General features: G+C 38.8%; 1 protein-coding gene across 3 annotated transcripts in view; it reads right to left on the reverse strand.

The window, feature by feature from the left end:
- LOC110965042 (NEDD4-like E3 ubiquitin-protein ligase WWP1) overlaps nucleotides 1-12933 on the reverse strand; it is a 44596-nt gene that overhangs the window by 15813 nt on the left and 15850 nt on the right. For all 3 annotated transcript variants that reach the window (XM_022213951.2, XM_051940311.1, XM_022213952.2), the window contains exons 8-12: nucleotides 6020-6201; nucleotides 4718-5165; nucleotides 4392-4487; nucleotides 2636-2810; nucleotides 633-687 (exon numbers count right to left, since the gene is read on the reverse strand). In XM_022213951.2, the coding sequence (XP_022069643.1) occupies nucleotides 633-687; nucleotides 2636-2810; nucleotides 4392-4487; nucleotides 4718-5165; nucleotides 6020-6201 (956 nt within the window). The remainder of the gene's footprint in view (nucleotides 1-632; nucleotides 688-2635; nucleotides 2811-4391; nucleotides 4488-4717; nucleotides 5166-6019; nucleotides 6202-12933) is intronic.

The following is a 12933-nucleotide window of genomic DNA, read 5'->3' on the forward strand; positions in this document are numbered from 1 at the left end:
AAATCATTTCAAAATCATCTTGATGCAATTTAAACGGCATGATAGGGTCTGGCATGAAAACAGGTCCAGTTTACAGTATTGTGCTAAAGTTTAGGCAGACCAGATGTTTACATTCATATCCAGCACACAGAAATATCAAGGAGTGGGCTGACTGGTCCTAAAACTATTCTGCAGCAGGAGAACAGCCTCCAGCATACAGCGAGAGTCATGAAGATTTATCTCCACCAAGAAGAAGATTAAGGACCTGCAACAGATGGCCCCACAGAGCACTGATTAGACCAGAACAGAGGGAATGATCTACACACTGTGTAATTTAATAAAATGTGCACAAAGATAATGAGGAGAACTGGTGCTGTTTTAAAGGTAAAGGTTGCTCACACCAAATACTGATAAAGATTCCACTTAGTGCACTTTGAATTGAGTTAATTTACAAATACTAACTATTCTCTGCATCCTCACTGTACTGATATGTGTCCAAACTTCTGCAGAATAATACAGAATTATCCATTTCTGTTTTTCTTTATTTGTCAGTGCAAACTGCTGACATACACCAATTTCCTGTTTTGAGTCGAGTAAATACTGACAACAGGTGAAAGTGAGCACAGTGTTTAGAAGAAAGAGTGTGAACTTACCCCAACCAGGAGGTAGCGGGCCAAGAGGATCATTCTCAGCAGACATCATGGATGCCTGAAAAGGAGGTATACACACAAAGAAAAACATCTAAAAAACACCAGGGAGATGAATGTGGTGAAAAGAATCCAAATATATCAGATTTTTTTAAAAATAAAGAAAAATAATTTCCATAAAAAGGACAAGAGAATAGTCCAGATGACAGCAAAATACTAAATATATGTGAAATGTTGACATGTTGTTGTGAAGTAGGCCCTGTGTTAGTCCTAACTGCTCTGCACTTCCCAACAGTCTGTCTTTTGATTTGTTCTGTAAGTTAATCATTATTAGAGAAGATGGCGTCACTGCTCAGATCGAAGACTCAGGAAAGAGACCCTCACAAAGACAATCAGACTGGGGTAGGAACTGGGAGGTGCTATTTTAGGGAGTGGATGTCACCTCTGGGCTAAATGAGATGGAATTAAATGTGAAATAGTTTACTGAGTGAATAGGGTTGCAAAACAAATGCAGCCGGAGAAGGAGATAAGATTCGTTATAAGAAGGACAGCAATAATCGGCGGGTGGTCCTGTGATACCTGAACCGATCATGATAATGAGACTGACAACAGCCAGTGTACTCATGTCAGCTTGAGAAGACAATCAAATTATTCAAAATGATACCATTCACAGCCCATTTTATCAATAAGTTACTGCTGACAATTTGCAAAGGAAGCTGTAAAATTTTCTGTTCTTAATATTTACCCCCTTGCATCATATTTTGGCATTAACAGCTTTTCACTGTTGTCAAGGTTGTGCACTTATAATGTATACAATGTATACAATACAGTTTTGCAGATGCAGATTAACCCTATAAGCTGCAGTCAATTCCAGCCATTTTCAGTACAAAAAATTGCTAATATTTTCTTTGCAAATAAAAATATGACGAGAAATACAGGGAATATTGGACGGGCATCGCGAGGTGCATTTCCTTTAAAACGACCTATTCGTGGAGTATATACCGACTTCAGAACATGTTTTGGACAAAATATGTTACTGGCTTGTTTCGTCTGGATGTCCAAGGTTGGATTATGGCCGTTTTTTGTGGAATATTTTCATCTGTGTGTAATAATGAACCCGGAAATGTGAGTCGCGCTGTGTGCGTTGAAGCCGTGTATAGAGAACAGATGGATGGATATTCGTTGTTTGTCGGACAAATGTGTTTATATTACCCGCTGTGGTAATCGCATCTGAAAGTGGTTTATACCGGCGGATTCATGAGAATCTAAGCTTTCCATCGGCGTATAGTGTTTGTATAATCGCGTTTGCAGTTTCAGACATTTAGCAAATTGCTTATGCAGATCTCAAAGTGTACTGTGGGCGGGACACTGAAGCGCAACGGGTTGGTTTAAAAAAAACAAAACTCTGCACTGCATGCTGAACAGGAATGACAACATTTAAAGCTGAAAACCTGACAAATTGCTGAGTAAAACAGTCAGGAATCAGATCAGGCATTTGTGATGTGTTGTGTGAATATCTTGTCATTTTAAAGTGGTGCCTTTAGGTTTTCTAAAAAGACAATGGAGCTATTTCAGAGCTCTGCATAACGATAGAGACAAAGCGATCTATTACATCAGATGCTTCCTCTGTTTTCTATAGAACTAGTTAAGCACTGGGATATGATTTGAGTGATGAGCTGATAAAAGATTAACCTGTGTTGATTCATGGTGGTTAGATGACTTAATAATTCAAAGGTTCCACAGTTTGAGAGATCAAAGGGATGCAGATTGGCAGCATTTATCCTTGGTCAGCAAAACTGAACTTGTACACTGGGAGTTACTGTTGTATTCAGAATTACACTTGCTGTTTAATGTGCAAATTTACAGGGCAGTAGTTGTTAAAAACTGCCGCAATTGTTAAGTGAGAGAGTGTCAATGCTATAGTCAGTGTAGCAATAAATTTATAAAATAGTAATAACAAAAAGCAGGTTGAGAGAACAAAAGAGAGGGTGTGGTGAAGACTGACTTACAGAATAGAGGTATCTCTGGTTAAACTGGTGCATAGCTCCCTGCAGCTGGCTGCGTTGGCTCTGCCACTGCTCAAAGTTTCGCACTGACTCCATAGTGGGACGCTGCCATGTGGTTGTGCGGGTGTTGTGGTCCACATAATAGATCCTACCCCGGTCATCTACTCGACGCTCCCAACTAGCAGAATAAAGGAGAGAGGACAGTGCAGATGGAGAAACACATGATTGTTATTGTGGGGAAAAACTGTAAATTTACACTCAGTCCTCAGTTTATGATGTCCTCGACCTACGCCATTTCATCGTTACGACTGAACTGGTTATGTGGAACTAACTGACGAGCGGAGCGGACAGCTTTGTTTTCATTCTCTGGTTGTACACCACCTTGGATTGTGCTACATTTGCTAACTTTTTGCCCTTCATTACGGCTCCCATGAAGACTCCTCTGATGCCTCAAAGAAAAAGAAAGCCATCTTCATGGAAGTGAAATTAGATATAATAAAATGATCTGAACAGGGTGAAACACAGATAAACATCAGTCAAGTTGCAAAAACAGTGTAACATATTGCAGCGACCCTCTGTGATGAATGACTGAGTTTGTGTCCTGGTCTCTGGTCGTTTACTGAATCTTCACACAGGCTACTGTGGTCCGTAGCAAACACCAAAATAAGTACAAAAAACGATAACTTAGCTTAACAATTAGCTGCAGTTCCCAGTTCTCTTTTGCTCAACACATACAGCCATGGCCATAAGTTTGGACACAAGTACCATGACGCTTGTGAATCTTAGAAAATACCACAAAATTGTCACTTACAATACAGTACACAACTCCTGAGAACTATATTAAGTTTCATATTTTAAAAAAACATCAAAAGAGTTTGGTGTCATTTTGTTATTCTTACCAAATTCGGTTGTGAAAATACTGCATTTTTTTGTTATTTTCTTCTAATATTATGTTTTGGGAACAAAGTTGTTCCAATTGTTGGAATTTATTGATAATATTATATCCCTTGTTGATTTGTTGACTAATTAAACTGGTGCTGTCAAAAAATATTAGTTATGTTCTGTAATGGACATCAAAACAGACATAGTAAGTCATGCTGTGTCCAAACTTATGACCATGGCTGTACATTAGTGCTGACTCTCAGCCAATCAGAGGTGAGCTAATTAAACATGGCACGTTCACTGACGTTAGGTAAATCTGTAACTGAACAATAAACATTGAAACCTGAACATCAACAACAATATCAGTCCGTTACAATATTGTGCTATCGTGTTGTAAAATGATTCATACATGCATGAAAGTCGTTGGTATTCATGACTTTTCCAAAGAACTGATCGATATCGTGATGCACGTAACAGCTTTGTTTACATTTTCGCCGGAGTTCCAACTTACGGCAAAAATCAGTTTATGTTGATCCATAGGAACAGAACTCCAACGTAAGTCAAGGACCCTCTGTATTCTTACATCAGGACACTTTATCACATCGAATTTGTTGCTTAAAAACAGTATCTATGGAAACAACTTGCAAGTTCAAAAAGTGTAAACTGAAGAACTAACAACGCCTGTTATTCTATGGCTACATAATTATTATTCAAGTCCGGATGTGTTGGAGAGCCATCAGGTGTATACCGGGTTCTAGCACCCCATGTGTGAAAGCAAATAAAACCCACAGTTCAGACACACAGAGGAACCCAGTGAAGACACAGATTCTACTCTGATAGGAACTGAAGACAGGAGAGAAGAAATGGAGATGCTAACCCTGGTGGTAGTGGCTGTGGTCTTTCCCAAGTAGTAGTCCTGGTGTTGTGGTCTACATAGTATGTTCTCCCATGTGGATCTTTTCTCTGCTCCCACCTGAAAGACACAACAATTAACCACAAGTTGAAAAAGGTTAGTGCTAAGTTGCACTATAATTATGAAATCTGAATGAGCACAGGTGCTTGTTTGATCCTGAAAGGATGTTTTTATTTTCCAGCAGTATCAATTTAAGGTAAATACTCTTCGTGTAAAACAACTTTGACCACTTACAGTGACATGAAACAGTCAGAAAATGTATAAAATGTGCAGCTGAAGGTGGTTTTTACCCTGGTGGTAGAGGATCTGAGGCACCAGCATTGGGGACCTGCTGCCTGGGCTTGGCCCCATCTGTAGTTGCAGTTGTACTGCTACTACTGCTGCTACCACCTCCAGCTCCTGAAGAGTTAGCTTCTCCCAGAGCTGGGGAGGAAGAGGACGATGACGTGGACGTTGTGATGGTGGTCGCCGCCTGGGGAGGAGAGGCAAATGTGGAGGAAGCAGCAGAAGCAGCAGCAGCGGTAGCAGCAGCAGTGCTATCAGCAGGTTTAGCAGCAACAGAGGAGGCTGGAGAAGGTGTGGAAGTTGGCAGGGATTGACATGTGCTATTTGGTGCTTTGTCAGAGTCCTGGAGGGCGGCATCTTGAATGCAGTCCTCATGGTCATCTGCAGGGGGTGGCATATCACTTCTGGTAGCAGACGACTGCCCCAGACCCGCATCACAGGACTCCCCATTGACTGCAGGTAAGTCAGAAAAAGACAACGGTTCTGTTTAGCACAAACCAACCATTTGATCCATCCAAGCAACCTGCACTTTACTCCTGAGTGGGTGGTCAGTTGTATAAAAAAATATACTATTAATAACTAGCTGCATTCAAGAAAATAAATCATAAATAGAATTCCACACTATACAAGCCATATATGCAAATTCTGTGAGGAAGTGTTTTGGGCTCAGCTCCATATAAACATAAAGCTAAGGCTGTCACATAATCTTCCAACAACAACCTGAAATCCTCCAAGGCACTAGAAATGAGGGAAACCAGACCAATTTTTTACAAGTACAAGGGTAGCATTTGTATTTATTCAAACCAACAGTGGTAGTTCTCCTTTCTATATGACCACCTTAAGTTAGCTATAGCAGTAGAGAATTAATATTCTTTCATGAACCTCAGCTCAGGGTAGCCTGCCCTCCACAGTACACTGCACTCTGCTTTCTGTTTCATCCTGTCTATCTCTTCAGGGAGTTGAGGTGCTGACAGCAGCAGAGATTACAGGCCTCAGTTAATGAAAATTAATCTACTGCTCTTCGCCACTGTTCACTCGGACCATGTGAACCATGAAGAACATAAGCTTAAAGTGACCCGAGACAAGGCCAGGCATCTCAATGAATACCTGCAAGAAATCTGCACACTTAAAACTGAGGTGCTCTGACAGTTATCTGCATTATCTGCATCGCTGACGTAATCCTTTACAGTAGCTTTGTTTACTCATTCAGAAAATGTTTTGTGCATGCCTCAACCAAACATCAAACACCACTAACACTCAGAGGGAAAATCTGGGAACCAAGAACAGACTGTAAAATGCAAACTCACCCATTCTACTCTCTGTATCACTGTCTGAGGGTTGGTGGACCGGGGTGGAATTGGGTGTGGTGTTTCCATTGACAACACGACCAAGAGCCGGGCTGCAGGAGCTGGAAGGCACCTGACCATCTGCACCGCTGGAGGCTGAACAGGATCCCGACCTCGGACCCAAGTCTGTACCATTCGCTGTGCTTTAGGAGAGAACACAGGAGTTCAGCTGAGGACCCTCCAAATGTGCGGCTTTCACTACGTGCATGTGTGTCAAATAAAAAGCTCTGACTTGTGACATTGAGGCTATTGTTTTGTAGGGCTAGGAACAGGGCATAATGGGATTGACTGGTGATGTAATGAGTAGCAGCTGAAGAGGCCCTTTTGTGAGCCGGCAGAGTTCAGTCCCTGCCAAAGACGTGTCCACAGTGAGACCAATACAAAGCATGCCATCAAGTACAGGCTTTGTGAAAGCAAGAGGTAGGGATCCAGTTACCAATAAGAAAACCTCCAAAAAGGTCACAAGTGCAGACAACTCAAGGGAGAGTCAATTATATTTCTCAATTTGTCTGAAAGTCATAAAAGATTATGATTACACTGGAAAAAATGCTGATCTCAAAATTAAAAAACTTATTTCAAAGAACTTTTACCTTGAAATAAGTGGGGAAAAAAATCTGCCAACAGAACAAAGACATATGATATTTAGAATACTGAGATCTTAAAATTAGCTGGGAAAACTTATTTTAAGCTTTATTTTTACCAGGATTGTCAAGCTGTTGTCCTAATTTACGGGCACCAGAAAATATTGTTGCCTTGTCTGAAAAAAATCCAAACAATTCAGCAAAAATATCCCCAAATTTATAGAAATTTGCAAAATCTTCAGGAAGAAAATTCCTAAAATCTTCCCTTAAAAGTCTTTTTTGTAAAGTCCCCAAATTTGGCAAGAAAAAAAATTTTAAAAATAAAAAAAATCCACAAAAATAAATATTTAAAAAAAATGAATACAAATCCTAAAAATATTTAAAGTGATTACATACATATCAGTAAAATTTCAAATATTTTCATTAAGAATGTTCAGAAAAATAATCAACCAAAATCCAGCAAATTTCACTGGATTTTGGTTGATTATTTTCCAAATGTTATTAAAGAAACATTTTGTAAATATTTATTTTTTTCATCAAAAAATGTTCCAAAATTTCCCAAAAATGTTGAAAATGGTGAAGTTTTCACTGTGAAAATATTTTTTTCCCACATTTTCAAACTTTAAAACGGGTCAGTTTGACCCGCAGGATGACACGAGGGTCAAACTTGTTTTGAGTTTTCTTGTAAAATTCAACTCAAAACAAGATAAAGACTGTTTGACTTAACAAAATATTTAAGATGCGTAATCTTAAAACAAGTCCCTCTATCTTAAGATAAATTTACTTGTTAAGTGAATTTATCTTAAATCTGGTGGGATGAGACATTTTGACTAAAAATAAGACAAATAGACTTGGTGAGATCTTGATTTTTTGCAGTGTAAAACTCAAGGTCTGTTAAAATGTCCGGTACATGGGAGTGTTGCCAACAGATTTTCAAACAGTGACTCAAAGACAAGTGGACTTGATGTTTTAGTGCTGAAATGTGATGCTGAGAGAAAATGAGGTGCAAAGACAAAAGAGTCAAGCAGTTGCTGAAAATATACTGACAGTCAATAGAAACTTTGAGGTAGAAATGTACGCAGAATTCTACTTGTAGGGGGGTTGTAATTATTCATTGTGGATTTACTGATGATCTAGTGCCCTGGTAGTTGAGATAATGATGAGTTGTCATTTTGTCATGATTCATTCCACCATGGGTTGGTCACTTTGCAAAAGTGAACCAAATACACACCAAGCAATACTCAGTGAGTATCTGCACAATTTGAGAATGGGTTTTGAAGGCCTATATAAAGGCCCAAAAAAGGCCCCCATTGTTAGTCCATTGAACAGCATCATGCCGCGTCTATCACATGAACAACGTCTCCGGGCACTGGGTATGGTGGAGGCCGGTTTGAGCTACAGTGATGTCGCCAGGCGTATGGGCTGTTCCCAACCCACAATCAGAAGCCTGGTCCAAAGCATGCGCCGACGGATTGCTGCCTGCATCCAAGCAAATGGAGGCCATACTCGGTATTGACTGTTGTGACTTTGTGTTTGGCAGGTGCCGTTTTCTTTTGTGAAATTCTTTATTTTGAAATCATTCTTGAAACTTTAGATTTTTGTTTCTGTATGCCAATATGCTAAACAAATGATTCATATGAAGAAAATCCAGTTTCGGGCTTCAAAACAAAAATCATGTGGAAAAATATGGTCTCAAAGTTTTTAAAGACTGTCAGTGTACATAAACAGAGAAACACGCACAGTTTGAACCAAATTCAACATCACAGTCCTGCAGCCAACATTAAGACCAGTATGAAGTGTTTTGACAGACTGTTGGAGACATGGAGCCTCTGGATTCACAGCGAGGGGCTCCCAACAGGACAGTTTGAGATGAAGTGGAAATATAAACTAACTGAAATGGAAGCTAACAAAAATCCCACAAAGCAATGAAGTAAGAAAAGAAAAAAAAGGAGGAATGAGCAAAAGCTCAAAATCTTACTAAGTCTGTTTGTCTTACTTTTAGTCAAAATGTCTCATCCCACTGGATTTAAGATAAATTCACTTAACAAGAGACATTTCAGCAAGATAGAGGGACTTGTTTTAACCCTTTAAGCTTCAGTCAATTCCAGCCGTTTTCAGTACAAAAAATCGCTAATATTCTATTTTTAAATAAAAAAAATTACGAAAAATACAGAGAATATTGGACGGGCATCGCGAGGTGCATTTCCTTGAAAAGGACCGATTCGGGGATTTTATACCGACTTCAGGACATGTTTTGGACAAAATAGTTTACTGGCTTGTGTCATCTGGATGTAAAAGGTTGGATTATGGCCGTTTTTTGTGGAATCATTTTTTTGTGTGTGTAATAATAAACCCGGAAATGTGAGTCGCGCTGTGTGCGTTGAAGCCGTGTATAGAGAACGGATGGATGAATATTCGTTTTTGTCGGACAAATGTGTTTTTCTCACCCGCTGTGGTAATCGCATCTGAAAGTGATTTATACCGGCGGATTCATGAGAATCTAAGCTTTCCATCGGCGTATAGTGTTTGTATAATCGTGTTTGCAGCCGTCGGACATTCTTGAAATTCCTATGCAAATTAGTAGGTGTACCGCCGGCGGTACACTGAAGCTTAAGGGGTGAACCCTCGTGTAGTCCTGTGGGTCAAAATTGATCTGTTTCAAAGTTTGAAAAAGTGTGGGGGAAAAGAAATTTTCACAATGAAACTTCTGATGTCCACATTTTCAACATTTTCAGCATTTTTGGGAAATCTTTGAACATTTTTTGGTGGATAAAAAGAGACATTAAAAATGTTTTACTTTAAGAACATTCACAATATTTTTCTGATTTTTTTGTGAATGTTCTTAAAGAAAATAGAAGTTTTACTGATATGCATGGAGTCATTTGAGATATTTTTAGGGTATTTTTGGAAGATCTTTATTCATTTTTAAATAATATTTACAAGAATTTTCTTGCCAAATTTAAAGGATTTTAAAAAAAATAAAACTTCTAAGGGAAACTTTCACGGAATTATTAGAATTTTCTTCCTGAAGGTTTTGCAAATTTTCAAAAACTCTGGGGAAGTTATTTGCTGATTTTTTTTCAGACAAGGAAACAATAATTTTTGGTGCCTGGAAATGAGGACAACAGGAGGATTACGACAACGCATTTTAAATATCTTGTTAAGTCCAACAATCTTGAAATTATCTTGTTTTCAGTTGTATTTTACAAGAAAACGCAAAATAAGTTTAATACATCTCATATTAGGAAGTTATAAAAGCAAAAATCTATTTTTGAGTGAAAAACTACTTTTTTTAGCATTTCTGTCTTATTTTAAGACACCTAATCTTGACAATCCTGGTAAAACAAAGTTTAAAATAAGTCATCAAAGCTAATCTTAAGATCTCAATATTCTAAATATCACATCTTATTTCGAGAAATCTTACAAAGCCATTTTCTCTTGTTCTAGTGGTAGATTTTTTCACGTATTTCAAGGTAAAAGTTCTTTGAAATAAGCTTTATTTTTCTTGTTTTGAGAGGGGCATTTTTTCCAGTGAAGGGATGGGAATTTCAGAAGAATTACACTCAAACATACAACAGCGATGTGAAGAGAACGAGAGAGGCACAAATGGACAGATCAGAGGGTTGGTAATTAGCCAATTAGCAGATAGGTCACTTCTTTTCGGCCAAGTTTTATATGTTGTGAATAAATGTCAATTGTTGTGAACAAATGCCAATTAGGACTCCAGACTGACCATTTAGTTGCATTTTAAAATCCTTTTTAGAGACAGTGCTACTGCATTTTATAAGTATGAGCACCAGCATGACTTGCAAACATGCTCCTGTTTTTGTTTTGGTTTGTTGTCGTCTTTGTGAGTAGGTGTGTGAGACACAGATACAGAGACTCTCATTAACAATGCAGGATAGGGACAATTCTGAGTGGGCTGTCATGTGCCTGTGTGTTTTCAAGAAAATAATACAAATTTTACTCAAACTGCAACTACAGTCCCAATACCTGATGATGAAACAGCGGGTGAACTCATGTTGAAAACGCTGTGCATTGTGCTGCCCTTAGTGTAGCCCAACATTGTTTTTACAAAAACTTATTGTGGGCACAGAAAACCAACCTTTAAACAGGAAACACTTCAAAAGCAGCAACAGCAATAAGCATAAACTTTCCAGGAACACATGCAGACAAACTGCAACACCTCTAACAGGGATTATTTCTCCTAAAGCCCTACTTCACTTTATGATCTTTAAAAATAAAACAACCAATTTGTGTATTTATAGCAAAGCACGTATTGGCAATATCCTTAAGATGGAAAAAATGCACTGCATGTTGATTTGAGTGGTGCTCCTAAATTTTATGCTGACGCTCCTAACATCCAGTGTTCCTTGTGGGAAAAGTTTGTCTGGAGCCCTGTAAAGTCACGTTTTGGGGAAGGAGCAGGGAGGCTGAGTTTGGACTGAAACAGTATTATATTAACAATGTGGAGGAGATAAATACACATACTCAGTTTTGTCTACTTATATTTAAAGCAAGTCAGAAGCCAAGACCCTGTGCAGCAGTTTATTTATCTCGCGAGGTGGGATTTCTCAGGAGTATAATAAAATCAATCATCTTCACCTCTGTCTCTAGGATTCCAACATTTTCTATTTTTTTTATGCTTCTATCACTGATCTTGAAGTAGGTGGTGCTCTTTTGTCGAAACAAATAACAACCAAAATAGCAATCAGCAAGAAAGTCTATTTTTCAAAACTTTGATCAAAAAGTAAAAGTACTTTAGTCAAGAAAATGTTCAACTTGAATAACTAAAGTTTGAAATTCTATTTCTGGACATTTGATGAAATGAGCACAGAGTTTTTTGCAGCATTTTATGACAACTTGCTTTGATGATTAATGTTAAATTTAAGATGTTTGTTTTTCTTCTCACTGCTGTTGTATCTACAGATGGGTGACATGCAGTCTGCGCGAATGGGCACAATTTATTACTGGACCGTGGACCAGTAAACAGTAATTTTTTACTGGACCGAAACAGTTTTTACTGGATCGAATATTTTCTGCACAAATGTACCAAAAGTTGATGTATAATTTAATTTTAATAATTGTTATACAAATTTACTACTTTATTAATTATGTCCCAGATACAACACGACGCCATGGGCGAAGAGAAATTACCATTTTTATATAGAATAAACCATACAAAATTAACTATTGGATAAAGAAAAGCACTCATTTATCAAAACATAAATCATGTACTCAACCATGCTAGAAGTACTATAAATCACAGAGCAATGTGGCTGGGTCAAGCAGAGCGACCTTGTAGAAGCGAAATGAGGTGTGGTTTATTTATTTTCTGTTTATATCATGCGTTTTTATCACGTGATATCGCTGTTCACACGAGAGCCTCTCTGAGGAGCAGCCCTCCCCATCCAGATGGCGCGCCGCTGCGCTTGCTGTGTGCTTTGACTTTCGGAGCAAGACAGCGGCGCTTCGTTCCATTACGCGGCGCGATCGCATTATGTGGAACTTCGGGGTTACAGGAAAAAAATTACACCGGACATGAGACCAGTAATGTAGTAAGTTTTACCGGACTTTTGGTACACAAATCGGATTTGACCGATGGTCCGACGTCATTGGCGCACACTGGACATGTTAAAGTTAGTAAGGTTCTGGGCCACCATGTGCCATCAGACTAGCTTCAATGTGTCTTGAGTGGATTCTGCAAGTTTCTGTAGCTCCACTGGAGGGATGAACACCGTTCTTCTAAGGATGTTCTTTAATTTGGTGCTTTGATAATGGTGGTGGAGAGAGCAGTCTAACATGTTGGTCAAAAATCTCCCATAGCTGTTGAGCTGGGTTGAGACCTGGTGGATACGATTCACATTATTTTTATACTCATCCAAGCATTCAGTGACCTCTCCTGCCCTGTGGATGGGGGCGTTGTCATCCTGGAAATTACCACTCCATCAGGACAGAAATGTTTCATCAGAGCATAAAGGTGAGCACTTGGGATAACTTTGTTCTGATTTGCAGTGACTCTTCTCTTTAAAACTTAAACTATGGCAGCAAAACGCCTCCCATAGCAGGGGCTAATTCAAGAAAAATAATCTTGTGTTTTAAGTTTGACTTTGCTTTAAGAAAAATAACTGTCCTTTTTTATTAAATAAACACTGTTCATCTCGTGCTTAGGGTTTCAATGTTTAGGTAGCAATGACAAGGGTAGTTTTTCGTCTCACCACCACAAATGTCCTTCAGCTGGCTACAGTTTCAGTCTGTCTGAGTACTTGTACATTTCTGGAACTCCCAGGGAGT

The sequence above is a fragment of the Acanthochromis polyacanthus genome, chromosome 20, assembly GCF_021347895.1.
Source record: "Acanthochromis polyacanthus isolate Apoly-LR-REF ecotype Palm Island chromosome 20, KAUST_Apoly_ChrSc, whole genome shotgun sequence".
Lineage (NCBI taxonomy): Eukaryota > Metazoa > Chordata > Actinopteri > Pomacentridae > Acanthochromis > Acanthochromis polyacanthus.